Source organism: Mytilus californianus, unplaced genomic scaffold (assembly GCF_021869535.1).
Source record: "Mytilus californianus isolate M0D057914Y unplaced genomic scaffold, xbMytCali1.0.p SCAF_3, whole genome shotgun sequence".
Lineage (NCBI taxonomy): Eukaryota > Metazoa > Mollusca > Bivalvia > Mytilida > Mytilidae > Mytilus > Mytilus californianus.
Genome location: NW_026262679.1, coordinates 31,490,379 through 31,505,938, shown reverse-complemented (window position 1 = coordinate 31,505,938; position 15,560 = coordinate 31,490,379). Strand labels below are relative to the sequence as shown.

Here is a 15,560-nt window from a genome sequence, read left to right as displayed (position 1 = left end):
TTTTTGCGTTTTTTGCAGAAACTATAATAGGTAGAGAGAAATTATTTTTAGCAACAATGTTCCACACTATAAGATCTAAATTAACTTGGCCGGAATGGTCAACTGACCCCTTTTAAGAGTGAAATGTATTTTGTCTGTTATCTAGAAAACAGTAACAGATCACTGTTAGAAAATGCAATCACCTGTAAAACTGATTGTATCGTGTTGAATAGGCGATTGTCTTTGTTTCTGTGAAATTTCATTATGCAATGAATAGACCTTGCTACATGTACACGTAACGTCATCGTTCTCAGGCTGGACAGTCTCAAACTGAAGTCGCTCGACAATCTAAAGCCTTTGGCAGATACCAAATCAACCTGGATCAGCTTGAGACCGCCCTTGAAGTGGTAGGGTGACGCGTCAATACTACAGCATAAGATCAGAATAACAGGATGTTCAATCTACGTGATCATACCGTCAATGCTACAACCACTGCTGCTGGTCGGTACCCAAAGCTAAAGGAGAATTGCCACCCAGAAAGTCTGTTACAGATTTCTCCAATCTCAGTTAAGACCCAAGTACACTGATGTACATGTGCTCGTTCATGTCATTTATTGAGGGTCAGAACATTGAAGAATTGACACCGAATTCGGTTCAGCATTAAATCACGTTTTCATCTCCGAAAATGTAATGGACGAACCTCATATATACAGGCGTCGAGAGGTTGTTTCGTCTTTACCTGCGTATAGGAAATTGACAGATTTTGGCGGTGGAAGCGTCATGATGTAGGCAACAATATCCAAAAAGACGCAGATCAAACCTTGTGCCTTTCCAAGGAATTTAATGAATCAACATGAAAAGAGACGATAGTTTGCAGCCACATATGCTCAGTGTTTTTGACCAACAGAGAAAGATGTTTCAGCAGGACAATGCCCGGTCCCACACAGCAAATTTAACCATGGATTTCTTAACTCATAACAACATTAATGTATTGCCATGGCCCTCAAAGTCTCCGACCAAACTTAATAGAGGCGTCCGCCAATGCCAACCCTATCTAAATCATTGGACCAACCCAGTCAATCATTGAAAAGGAGATGCAGAACAGATTGATCATAATAGATATTGACGTTAATGTAATCTGAAATAACCTAAATTAATCGTGAAACTATGCGACTCTTTTTGCCATATCTTTATAAAAATTAGGAGATATGGTATGATTGCCAATGAGACAACTATCCACCAAAGTTCAAATGAGGTGTTCAGTATCTTGAATGACATTAATGTGATAAATTCTAGCTCAATATGCCAAAAGCAGCGCTTTAAAAAATCAATTTAAATTTCACACAATATTTATTTTTTAAAAGAAATTATTTCTTATTTCACAAAGTATGTATTTTCATTTCATATCGAGATTTTAGCATTTGTTAATGATTGTCATTTTTAAATTTTATCTGCCCGCGAGAAACCGATAACCTTTCAAAATAATTGTTCATATTGGTGAATAAATATGATGTTTTTTACTGATCATTTTAGTGCAGAAACGTCATTTGTGATGGAACTGTAATGTCATGGACATGTCACAACTGACATACTTGATAAATGACCGTTTTACTAAAAAGTATTCGATGCCAAGTCAGGAATATGACAGTTGTTTTCCATTCGTTTGATGTGTTTGAAATTTTGATTTTGCGATTTGATAAGGGACTCTCCGTTTTGAATTTTCCTTGGAGTTCGGTATTTTTGTTGTTTTACTTTTTACATAACTCAGAGTAACAGCCTTAACCACAAAGAACTATCCCTTACATGAACATTATTTTGTAAGACATCTCGAAGCAAAAATGTATATGTGTATTATGGGTAAACCTGCTGCATATATCCCGATATAAAAAGAAGATCTGAAAATGAGGAAATTTTGGCGGCTTTTTATTTTTGCTTTGATGCAAGAAATCAAAGCTAAAAGCTAATAATTATGTAAAACTATAATTCATTAATGAAATTTGACGGACTAATGAATAACCAAACTTTGAAAGATGGTATTTGATAGAGTACTTTATGTTGTTTTTATTCAAGGTATCAACAAAGCATAACTTCCTTTTTAGGATACACTATTGCTTTCAAATACTGCCTGTTATGTAATTTGAAAAACAAATGATTGCCTCCATTCAATCAAATGACAGAGAGATGTATTTAGAAGTACATATATTGTGAATATAGACCCCAAGGTATTTGATTACATAAACCAGACATATATCCCTATATTTGGTATTGTTTTTGGTTTATAAAATCGTTTTCTGTAGACATCAGCTGTCCTTAATTACCTTATAAGTTTGTGAATATATATTTTATATGGAGTCCATGATAATTAGCTCTCCCTTCCAGCTGATTTTAAAATTAACTTTAGTTATTTTATTAATCATAACTGTTGCAAGGAAATACGCGAATATATTTATTATCAATCGAAAGAATAATCTACCATTTAAGAGACACCCACTGTCGGATAAATGTACCAATATTCAATCAAACGTATTTCAGCTGCCTAAATGTTGTATAAACACTCCGATACTCTAAATTCTAAATGAGTGCCAATTATATTACGTATACATACTAGATTTAAAGAAAAAATATAAGTCGCCTTTTACGCAAAGTTTCATCTGAAATAAATAACCGATATATCACAGTCTTTAAAAAGTATCAAATGTATAGCCCTCCAACCGGTTTTTCACATATGTAAAGCCATTCATGTCCACTTGATGCGATTGTAATATGTCATTACTGTGTACGTATTGGTGCTTTTCCCCTTAGTTCGAGTAACTTATGTTGTATGTACATTGTATGTCCAGAATCGTTTCATATTGCTGTATTTTATCCTCTTTAGGTGTTGCATACTATGTTTTCGATAAAAATTCTATATTCGCGCTGTTGTTCTCTCTGTACCATTCGATTGATATATTTGAATTTGTACGTGTTTTGATCATCTTCAGACTTTTCTCTTTTTTGAACAATTTGTCGCGACGTCGTATTCATATACATGCATTTGTTGTGAGCAATGGGAGGCTATCCTTCTCTTTTGATATGATTAGTTTCACTCTGGTTAAGATTGGTTTTGAACAATAAGTTCTTCTGCTTTTTTCTATTTGATCTTTCGATGAGTTTCAATCATGTTCTGTTTAATAGTTAACCTAATTGCTCTTTTTATAAGGGGACAATGCGTGGTATTTGTTTCCTCGATTAAGACTTGGTGTCGTTTTCATTCAAGATGATGTCGTACTCAGACACACCAGGTATTCCTTTGATGATTAAGCGTGATTGGTTGTTTGTGATCACTAGATCAAACGTATTTGGGAGTTGGTTGGTTCCTCGATCAGCTGCACAAGTATTTTATCGACTAAGATGTCGCCAAACATTAAGTGCCTTTCCTCACAAGTGGAGTCTGATTGTAGGGTTCAAATAACCACCAACTATTAGAAAGGGATTTTCTGTTGTACTGTCAAGACTACGACCCATTACTTTAAAGTTTTCTTCATTTGACGTATCCGTTTTATGATATGAGGCAACATGACATATCTTAACTACCAGCTAAGTTGATTTTATCCCACACATATCCACAGTTAGTCTGCAGTTCAGGCATAGGTAAATTACTTGTGGCTATTAGTAATACCGCCTTTCATGTTGTGCTCTTTTCCATAAATGTTATAGTTTGGTGAAAATATCTGATTATCTGCCATAGAAGAATTTGCATGTGTCTGTGACTAAGAAAACTATCTGGTTTATAATTAATACTCGTTTTTATTTAATTGTTTTAAAATTTACAGTTAGCACCTGATTGGTGCACAGAAAGGGAAACTAATAATGAATGATCAACTTCTATTTGTATTTGTGTCTAGATTTATTTTATTTTTGTTGAATTTGCTTTTTTACTTGCAATTTTATTGAACAGTTGTCACTTCGTGAATGAACTAGATGTAGAACCACTAATTCTGGCCTGGTAAGGAAGAACATAAATAAAAGTAGTTCATATTTCCCACAAAAAAGTTCCATATCACAGCTGTAACTATCAAAATATGTAAAACATTTAGGTAGTTTTGGTATGATATGAAAGCTAAAGAACTTTGTTGAATGTTAATTTTGAATACTAGTAATAAAAATTGTATGAAATTGAAATTGAAGGGTATACTTTGTCTGTTTCTTAGATCAGAAGTATCTGTTTTTCGAACAGAGGTATACTACTGTTGCATTTATTTGTCATCCCTGACTTCCGGGAACCAGTGCTCTAGTATATGCAGTTAAAGTCAGGAAAAACCGTAGTAAGGTATTGTTTTGATATGAAATGCAGACAATTTGTTAAACTTCAGACAAAATGCATATGGCTATGAATGCCCCATATTGTTTGACTTTGACTTTGACATAAAGCAATAGAGCCATGAATTAGTGGTTTGATACAGTTACAAGAAAAGATAGTTGCCTGGTGTTACCTCCCATTCTTTTGTTTTATATTAAATATTCTTTACTTTTGTCCATTTGCATACTACTAAATATAATGATGTTTTAGTGCATCTCTATAAAGTTATTTCCTCTCGATTTGTTAATTTCAATAGTTGATCGTTGTTTATAACTATGATATGTCGTTCTGTCTGGTATATTGTTCTGTCGGTTACATGTATGTCAATTTCCTATGAAAGATAACTTTTATTTGTTTTCCTTCTGCATTGACTTTCCAACAATGTTTATCATATGCTAAGTCTTTTGTACAAATATCACTGATGTATTAATACTATATTCAAACGAAATTATTGAAACATTCATCATTGGGTACAAAAATCGCCTTGTTAGAAGACTAACTCGTAATGTACGTTAAATAGCGTTGAAATATTTTGCATATAATCAATAAAGTAAGTTTCCTGTGCATACACCCACGCAGATTAACATTGATTGTCGGATTAAATCGGTCGGAATGCTGGACTTAAATCTATATATTGGAAACAACTTTTATGTAATTGCATCTTGATCGCGTTGAGTTTAAGAATAAAAAACATGGTAAAAAGAAAGAAATTAAGGAATCTTAGATGATATGAATGAATCAACATATGCAATTACTAATAAGTAAGAGACATACAATTGAGAATGGAAGTACAGATAAAGCGATATATTAATGTATTAAATATGTACTATTACTTGGCTTAAATTTAAACAGTTTTCTTTTCCATCGTCTACATTTCTTACAATGTCATGTGACAATAGGAATGAATAAAGTTCAATTAGCGCAAGTAATTTTTACTTAAAATATGGAAATTGACACTCGCTTGTTATGAATTGTAAACGAAATAGCGCATACAAATTTATCATCTCCGTGGAATCATTCCTCATTGTTTTACTTCTGGGATAGTAATGAATAATTCAATGGTTTCCGGTGATTTCGAGAAGTTACAAATTTTACAGCATGTGTTTTGTATTTCAGTAGCTTCTTTCCTCATCAAAGTTGAATTTTTATGAATAAAACGGCGGCTAAACGGGATGTAGCTTAAGGATTCGTGTCAATAAAACAGCAATCACAAGACATAGAAAGCCCATATACACCAAAAGTTTTGTGGTTTTATGAATATTGAAGTGTGTGATCGTGCAAGCAGGACATGGGGAACTATGGACACATATTCTTGTTTAATCTAAATGAAAGTTGTGAACAAGCACAGCATAAATTAGCAAAGAATATGAGAATCTTATTTCATTAAGAAACTCAATGAAAAATGACAACTAAGGAAATAAGTTTTAAAATAGTTTATATCACAGTAGTGGTAGAAACATAATATCCACACAATGGACCCACGTTAATTAAATAATAGTGTTATTGTCTAAAATTGAATATTACATTTAGATTAGTAGCATGTTTTATAATTTGATTTTTCAATAATTCTACTGCTTACAGTTGAGAGTGGTTTGTATGTATAATATAACTGTCTGTCCTGTTTTTTACTTCCGATTCTTAGCATATTGATGCGAATAACTCCTCTGTTGAAATTATTTAGCTCTTATGTTGTTCATATGATTATTAATTATGTTTTGAACAGATATAGCTGATGTCTTATAGTTGCCCTCTTATTTATTTTGCCGTCAGTTCTGATGATTAAATTTGTTTTTGGTTTTTTTTTCTATTTGAGCTAAAAAAATAACTGTAGTTTTACAAGCCAATGGGTCTTGAATATCTACTTTTTATTTGACAAAGGTATACATGAAAAGTCTAAAAACAGAAAACAAAACTGTATAATTTATCAAAAAGATAGGTTGATTGTCAAGTTTTCAAAAAATAAGATATGTTATAATGTTTATTGTCAATAATTTATGTTTTGCGTGCAATACTTACGTTTACATCCACATGTTGTGTCTGATTGACGTTTACTTCCACCTCTTGTGTCTGATTGACGTTTACTTCCACCTCTTGTGTCGTTCACATTAACACATCTGCGATAAATTCCTGCAAATGAATACATCATCATTATTAGATATTATCAGAAACATCAGATATTTGTAAATAAGGGAGTCACTTCCTAAAAAAACGTATGATTTATTTTAAATACTTATACCTTTGTATTAAAATACATGTGGTTTAAACAAATGCAAACAACATTCAATCGTGTATCATTAGGAGGTCATTTATTCTGTTTAAATATGAGCTCACGCTTGCTTGCCCTTGTTTGTGAACTGAAAAATTGAACAACTAGGAAAAAATGATGCAAACTGATGAAGCTATTGGTTGAACTTTTTTGCTACTGGAGTAGAATATTTTGGATCGTTTTGGAATAAATTGTTTATTTTTTCTTCGTCAAGTTGATAACCAATTATACGTTTCATTGGAGTTGCCAATATATTTATTTCCAAAATAGACAATCAGTTGATCTAACCATTATATGACTAATTTCAATATTCTGAACAGTTTGCAGTTCATCTACACAATAACGAGCTTATTTGCAACAATCGTCATCATTTATCAACAAACTATTTTTGTCAATTGCATTTTTCGTGGTAATTTACTGGTTAAATAAATACTCATAAGCCTGTTATCTTTGATGAAATTTTTCATACCACACTTCTCCTTATTTCCATACTGTTGCATAATTCAACACATTTTCATTAGTGATTAATATCTTTCACAGACTACTATAAATATATTTTTCGCATAAAATCTTTTCTTTACATTAATTTTCCTCAACTAAAACTTAAGCGAAAATAAGAAATTTGGTGAAAAAATTCAGATATATGAATTTAATGAATATGTATATGACAACATAAGAGGGTAGATCTGGGTTAGGGTAGATAACTCAATAATTTTAGTGAAGAAATTGTTCAAGTCAGTTTCATCAGTTATTTTCTTACCATGACAAATTTGAAGAAAATTATCTGTGTTTATTAGAAGCTTAGAGTATAATGATGAAAATGGTTGAGACAAACGTACCAGTGATTTTTTAGAGTTCTGTTTGACATTTAACCTTGATCAAACTCCTTAAAACCAGGAATCGATTTTACAAAGGCATTTTAGATAGAAATCGGTCAGACTTACAATGCATAACAAAACAATTTGTCTAGAGAGGTTTTTCAAAAGTCATTATTTCACCGTAAAATTACAATTTTTTTATATAGTACATATCGAAATTTCACTAAATTTGGATATTGTCATTTTTGGCCTCTATGAAAATTATAAATAGAATTTTATCAAAAGTAAAGTTATTTTACTGACAAAGTACTTCATTTACAGATCCAAGATGCAAGATGTCAAACCTCATATAAAAAGACTTCAAAACTGCATGAAAGAAAACTTGATTTTAGAAAAACATATTTCTTCGAAAAATTTGAGTGTGGAAGAAAGCAACTTGTACAGGAACCTCTGGGCTAAGGTCACTGCATAAATTTTAATTGTGTAAACCCATTTACATATGTGTGTATATCTTATGTGTATAAATTCGAACCTCGTTATGTAGAAGTCGAAGGGACCGCACCAAAGTATTCGACTTATCCGAGGTTCGACTCATCCGAGGGCGAGTGTGTCGTGATAAATATGAAATGCATGAAATTTGGTATGAGATTTGTATAAACTAGATACTTTGAAAAGTTTGCCTTTTTTAAATGACACTGTATGATTGTGTATTCAATCTCCATATTATTTGGTCTTTCGTAATAATTAAACACACAAGTACAGATACAAATCATGCACAAATAAAATCAATGGTATACACAAATATTTACAAAGGTCAGTCTCTATAAATTGATGTTCAATTAAAATAAATCAGCTTATAATTAGTGCAGAAATTCCAATTCAATCGGAAGGTTAATTTGTTATCGTTAATATGTTATTATTGACAATGATTGCATGGCATATTTGTAACTGAACAAAAAGCAAGTAAAACAATAAACGTATTTACACTTTTGGTATTTAGTTGAATTTTGTCTCCGAATTACCTTAGTTCTGCTCCGAATAACCTTCTGACGTCAAGCAACAATCACTTTTTATTTATGACGTCAACTTTTTCAAATTGTAATGTCAAATTTTACGGGAACTTGTATGATTTTAGGTAATGGCGGACAAATTTGCATACAAGTGTATACGTCTAATTACCAATTGCAATGTTTTGCACAGCTGTTACGTCGAAAGATGAGTAGGTTCACAAACTACTGATATTTACCATGAACAATGCAGTAAAAAATCAAATTGGTAATGATTACACCCTTTTCACAGAACACATATTGACATTATTTAACGTATTCAATATCAAAGAGTAAAGTATATAGTGTTTTACTGATGATATCATTATTACGTCATAAGTATGTATTTTTTGCACTGAAAAAATATTTTATGATTTTCTCTTTTTTTTATTTTATCTACAGTGGATTTATTTATATCCCGCTTCAAATTTTTGTGTGTTGAGGAAAGCAAATGGAAGTGTACATTTAATGTTTAAATATTTTTTTTATGACAAATTCTGCATACAAGTCTATTATTAGTATAGTTAATTTGTATTTTGTTGATCATCTTATAAAACTATACACGTAAAACTAGGACAATAACTATCCCACAAACAATAATGAATCCATAGTATTTCTGGTTTTGTGGTAGTTTTGGGGTACGATAGAACAAATGTCGATACTTGATATATCTTTATTCTTTTTTCTCTGCAATTGATTTACATGTCTACCATTATAAACGTCTTTTAATATAAATTTTCAAGTATATGTTGTCCCTTTTTTCCTGTGTATAATACAAAGGACAGCCACTGTAAATATTATAATATGTACTAAACTTAATTAAAAGAACATCTGTTAAGTTGCAATCCATCAAATCAGCTGAAATAAAGTATAAGAGATTTTGTGTTAACAAACTCCAGAAGCGAAGTTAATGCTTGTGTATGGCAAACCCTACAAATCATTCTGAACAAAACATTGAATACGATTTTCTCCACTACATGTTGGTTAAGGTAATTATACTTTTGTCAGGTTTGTTGTGTTTCAATGTTTACTATAGGACATATCTTGAGCTAACAAACGTAACTAAATATAGAAATGATAAAGTAATCGTTTCTAATGGAAAACGTCAATATAAATCTAATCATAAACTAAAATATAAGGTAAACGAATTTATGTGGTACGAATGTTCAAATTCGAATATAAACTGTAGGATGGTTTGCGTTGACAAATCAACATTCAAAAGGCTTCATATAAAAAATTGCAATAAAAGCAACCTGATCAAAATCCTAGTAGGTCTATTATAACAGCACATAATATGAAGTAACAAGATTAAGATTGACTACATTCCGAATAAGTCTATAGATCATTGACATTGGAAATATTTCAAAGATTAAGAACTGGTGAAGTTTATGTTATGATGTGGCATTAGAAAATCTTCTGGTGAAAGTAAAATATACGGTTGTCAATTACACATGGTGTTAAGGTATGCTGCACAGTTTGGTTCCATTCCTATGTAAGCTAAAGGAGATTTTTTGCTATAAACTTCGGCATTTATTCACTAGTTATCAGATTCAAAATAAAGGACGTCATTTACACATGTTGTCAAGTAATTCTGTCAGGTAAGTTGTCATTCGCATGTTAATTGTAGGAGATTTTGAATTGACGAATACTGATAAATGAAGAAAAAAGTGAAGCCTATTTTTTGATGTAGGAAACCATCAACAATCAATCTCATCAATTTAGATTAAGATTAATTTCAATAAAAAATCGTTTTGCTGGTTGTCTTTTTCAAAATTTAATACAAACAATACCTTTCGGACCTTAAATTGCACTTTTGTTCTTGTTTGTCAAAACATAGTATAGAATAATATAATTGTAGCTTGCTGTTAATGACAACGGCGAATGGGTTGTGTCATATCGGTGCTTCAATGTAATCTTTGATGATTTTCTGTCTGCTTCTGACAACAGTGTCGCATTAATCTATTTGGATTAGTGATTTCCATTAATAGAATAAAATAAAACGTTTTAGTGCTGACACCTGTTTTCTTATGGGTGCAGTTCAGGTCCATATGAGTGATAGAAAAATTGTAATTACCAGTAACCAAATTATGAGTCGGTGCTGTCCAAGTCCATTTGATTAATATAAAAACTGTAATTAACAGTAAACCTTAGCCATGCGTGAAAGGGGGTTTTACGACGTACTGTTCACAAAGTAATAATGCAGTTCATTTATTATTGTCGTTGTTAAGATTTCATTTTTCTGAGCTGTTCTAACAATTTAACGCAATTTAAGACGTAGTGAAAATTTTCACATTATTTATTCAACACCATCTTCCTAAAGTCTTTCAATCTTTACCAAACTCGCTGTATCATAGATTCATAGGCGTACTTTATGGTTTTTTAACAATAATTTGGCGTATTTTCAAACAAGTGACCAAATTATGAATGTCTATAAACTTTCACCTTGACATTAACAATTCAAACTGAGATAAAAAAAAAAAAAAAAAAAAAAAAACATAGCTCTCACAACAGCTTAGTGCATAATTTGTTTTATTGTATTGATGATATTGAAGAAACAGTTTTATTGTCGTCCAATTTCTTACAAATACTTTTACGTCTAACGTGATCAGTGTTGTAAATGTATATCAAACCGGTAGATGCCAACAACAGAAAACAAGCATTTATGAATGAATATCCCCTGAATGCAGGAATGCTTATTTTTAGGACAAAACTTTCTCGGTTTGTTGAATTATCAACAAGGAGAAAGTTTCCAATCAGAATGTCAATTATTAAAAAGGACGGGAGTTAAACTTACAAAGTATTTAACATTGTAATAGCCCTGATTAAAATCCCCAGTTTATAAAAAGGACACTATGGAGAGTTGTCTCATTGGCACTCATACCACATCTTCCTATATCTACTAACAAAATGGTGGCGTATCAATAGGGCACAAATAAAAAGGTGGCGTATCAAAAGGACACTAACAAAAAGGTGGCATATCAAAAGGGCACTAACAAAAAGGTGGCGTATCAAATAAAGGCAACAGTAGTATACCGGTGTTCAAAAGTCATAAATCGATTGAGAGAAAACAAATCCGGGTTACAAACCAAAACCGAGGGGAACACATCAACTATAAGAGGAAAACAAAGGAACAACAGGAACACCGAAGTGCAACAAAAACAAATGCCAACACACATAGAAACGAACTATTTAATAACAACTGCCATATTCCTGATTTGGTACAGGACTTTTTAAGAAAATATGGTGGGTTGAACCTGGTTTCATGGCATACCAAACCTCCCGCTTTATGACAATGTTAAAAAATATCGCTAAAACACTACGTGACAGAAGTACAGCACAAACACACGCAAGAACATTCATAACAGAGAAACGAACAAAAAAATGATATGATAGTCGACACAACATGCAAACCTTTGAACAAAAAACGAACATATTCCATCAACGAAAAACACCACAGGATATCAAAAACAGTGACGCGCTAACGTAACTAACATGCAATCTCAAACTTTATACAATTATTTTCACAATATTTGTCCAAACAATTTTCATGACAATGACGGTAAAAATGGCAATTTTATAGTTTTGGACTACAAACGATAAGACATAACACATTATTCAACCGAAACCATAACAAAAACCTCAAAAATAAATACATGAATGTTGGATGTACAAAACACAGAGACACGTCGTATAGCAATGTAAATTCACTCTCGGTATAACAGTCATATTCGGGAATAGGTCACGTTCGGTTACGGTTATCAAAAGGGTACTAACAAAAAAGGTGACAAAAAATCAAATAAATACTAGTAATAAAATGCAACGTTTACGAAATCCTATCGTTTATACAAGGTGATCGGTTATTGGGGTTGTTGGTTGGTTAAAACGTTTTCCAGAGAATTTTGGGACTCTTCTTGACACAGATAAATTTCAACGTCATAACATATCCGTTATTTGAATGGTTCGCTAAATATCAAGATTGAATAATTATTTAATGTATAACTTAGTTCATGTTGACTGTTTAACTCAAATAGAAGTTGTCCAGATAGAAGTTAACAATATCGCGGTTAATGGTATTTAAACTTGTAAAACATATAGTAAGAAATAAAATGTGGGTACACGTACCATTTTTCCCCAGTCAGACATAACAACATGAAAATGAGCCATGTTATATGATGATTGATTGGATACGTATTGTAGTTGTATATAAATGTATAATAATTTGCCATTGCACAGTGAAAATGAAAGTGCCTTTTCTACCACTAATCAGCTTCGACTGAAAACGACCATTTACTGAAGAACAGTTACGGATTTTGCAACGTCCTTTTCTGATTTACAAAAATACCCCGGTTTTAAACGTGATCAATGTTTACTGTATATAAATGTTAAATTGTACAAACGTTGAAGTTTATTCAAAAATAGTCACAAAAGATTACAAATTGCCTTGCATCGATCAATATAAATTAATTAAAATCACTCCATGTTATCACTATTAGATTAAATTAGAATCGTGTTTCCAAAAACATCATGTATTTGACAGATTTCCATGATTTAGTTATATACTAAAATGGTTCTTTATTCTGAAATTGCATAACTTCAACAAAGCTCAAAATAATTACTATCGTGTATGTAATAGGTGCTTCAACTTAACAAATGTACTCAAATAACTTGGGTACGTGAAAATTGACTGAAAGACTGAAAATAACTGAATAATTTATTGTTCAAGTTTTAAATAGCTTTTCAGATAAAAATGACGATTCCAGATCAAAATTGGTTTACTAGTGATTGCATTTTGCTTAATACAATACATAATGACAAGACGATAGTGTTTTAGCGTCTACATACCTAATGAAACTCCGTTTTTATAACAAATTTTAAAATGTTGGAAGAGGGTCGGGGGTCAAATTGTTTATTACATTTGTAACTTTGGAAATTACGTTTTCACTAACTCTTTCAGGACACTCCGAAGAAACCAAATACGACTATTGTCTTGGGAAGTAATTGACGGACTACAGCTTTTGAGATTGTGAGTATAGATGAATTTCTTGCAAACCATCAGAAAACAAAAGCAGAGCAAAGTGAAGCTGGATGCAAGAAAAATTATTCTACCTGTGCATAAACTGCAAAACTAAAATATTGATTAATAGAAAAATTAAAAGAAGGACATATACTTGAGAAGGAATCAAATCGATTGGTACTTACTGTGACATATTATCGCTGCCTCACTCAATTACTATAATGGATTGCTGTTTATACAAAACTTTTAAAGAACCCCACAAAGCACCGCTGGATAATTTTTAACAATAGCTTTAAGTATATTTAGACGTTATTTTATCTGTCATGGTTCTACTATATACTAGCACCACTGTTGTGAGAGTTCCTCTTCTTTTTACAAATTTTCTATGAGGCAAAATTGATTTCCTCAAGGGAAATTAAATTTTTATTAGGGAAAGCTACATTTTCTTAGGGGAAATTTTCATTTCCTCGAGGGAAAAACTTTTCCCTTAGGAAATATTTTGCAATACTATTTCCTTAAAGGCTATCCTTTGCTTTAAAATTTCCTTCATGGAAATCTGGATAATCAAATTCCCCTTGAGGAAATAATGTTTTCCGCAGAGGAAATTTGTAAAAAAAAAGGGGTAAAAGGTTCTAAACTTTACCAATTTTAAGACAAATATCAGGGAACCAATACCAGTTTAATGCGTTACTTCAATTGTCTTTATCTACAAAAACAACTCGTCAACTTTTGCACTTAGCGGAATGGTAAACTTGTTAAGAAAAGTGTTAGGTGCTTCTTATACAAAAAACAACAACTGGAAAAGAACTACATAAGTTTTACAATCACCATCACGAATTGGTTGACAAAATCTTCACTAAGGACGTGTTTTTGGCTGTGTTAGATCTTTAGGTGCGCAGTATAGTCGTCTTGTCTGTAATTTAACCGATGGTGTCCACTTCCCGATTTTGACATTTGGCTAAGTATGGATTCCCATGGCGGGTGATGCATGAATAGCAGAAGACGTTTAATCTGTCAACACACTCGGTCTCGCTCCTTTTTGAGTTCATGTGATTCCCTCAGTTTTTGTATTTTATCTTAATTTGTCTTTTCTTAATCGATTTACGAAATTTGAACATCGGAAAATTACTGTCGCCTTACTATATCACTAATCTTGACGAATTTGCATTTCCTTTTAATAAATTTCCGTTCCTTGGTGCCAATGATATGTCGAAATCTTCTGATGGACTGAACACTCACAGTTGTTCAATGTGAACGTTTTCGCAGTAACGTCTCATAGTTTCAAATTATGTAACATCTTAAAAATAACTCTGGTATCATTTCTTGATTTGATTTGTAAATACAATTTTTGCGGAAATTTTTGAAATTTGTTTCCGCTATTCGTAGAAATCTTTTTTCTTGGTCCATACACTTGTCTGTTTGCTTTTGATATGTTTTGTTTTTGTTTTGTAATCTGGCAATATATTATGCCCTTCAAAATAATTGGTTTGTTATCTACAAGCTGTTATATTAGTTAAAATATAAAATAAACATATTTGTAATTATTCAGATATAAGTAATTCATTAAGCTTTACACCATTTTGTTAGTAAATTTACTTATTTTTCACCGGTCTTTAAATACTTTAGATCTTATTTTGAACATCCCTTTACAGAACTGTCGTTTTTCAGGTCTAATCCGTATTATTTTTTTTTTGAATGATTTGCTCCTGTAATTTTTGGAGCGGTCGTTATTAGTGTTTACTCATTACTTCTTGTGACAACAGTGACAATTCTAGAAATAACCACATAATGAAATTGAATAGCGAAAAATATTCGATTCCCAAGTCGCTCATAGCTTTTTCAACGTTTCGACGGCAGCTTATCTTTTTTAAACACTATGGTATTTTTTTCAAAAGAAAACTTATCATATGGTTTATAATGTATAAGATATTATATCTTAATCAGCGAAAAGAAATACTCGGTTTTATTATTAAAATTATGGAGCATTGGACACACATACACACATGCAACATTACCAAAGTGACAGTAATTGTTGAAATGAGAATCTGATGCAATTAAATTGGTACCATTTATATTATTAATACCAATAGGTTATCAT

The 15,560-nt window shown here is 31.7% G+C and overlaps 1 protein-coding gene across 1 annotated transcript in view; it reads left to right on the top strand.

Moving 5' to 3' along the window:
• The window catches only part of LOC127733449 (BDNF/NT-3 growth factors receptor-like), a 47,957-nt gene that overhangs the window by 12,852 nt on the left and 19,545 nt on the right, over nucleotides 1-15,560 (top strand). The window contains exon 4 of the mRNA XM_052242808.1: nucleotides 13,403-13,471. Within this exon, the coding sequence (XP_052098768.1) occupies nucleotides 13,403-13,471 (69 nt within the window). The remainder of the gene's footprint in view (nucleotides 1-13,402; nucleotides 13,472-15,560) is intronic.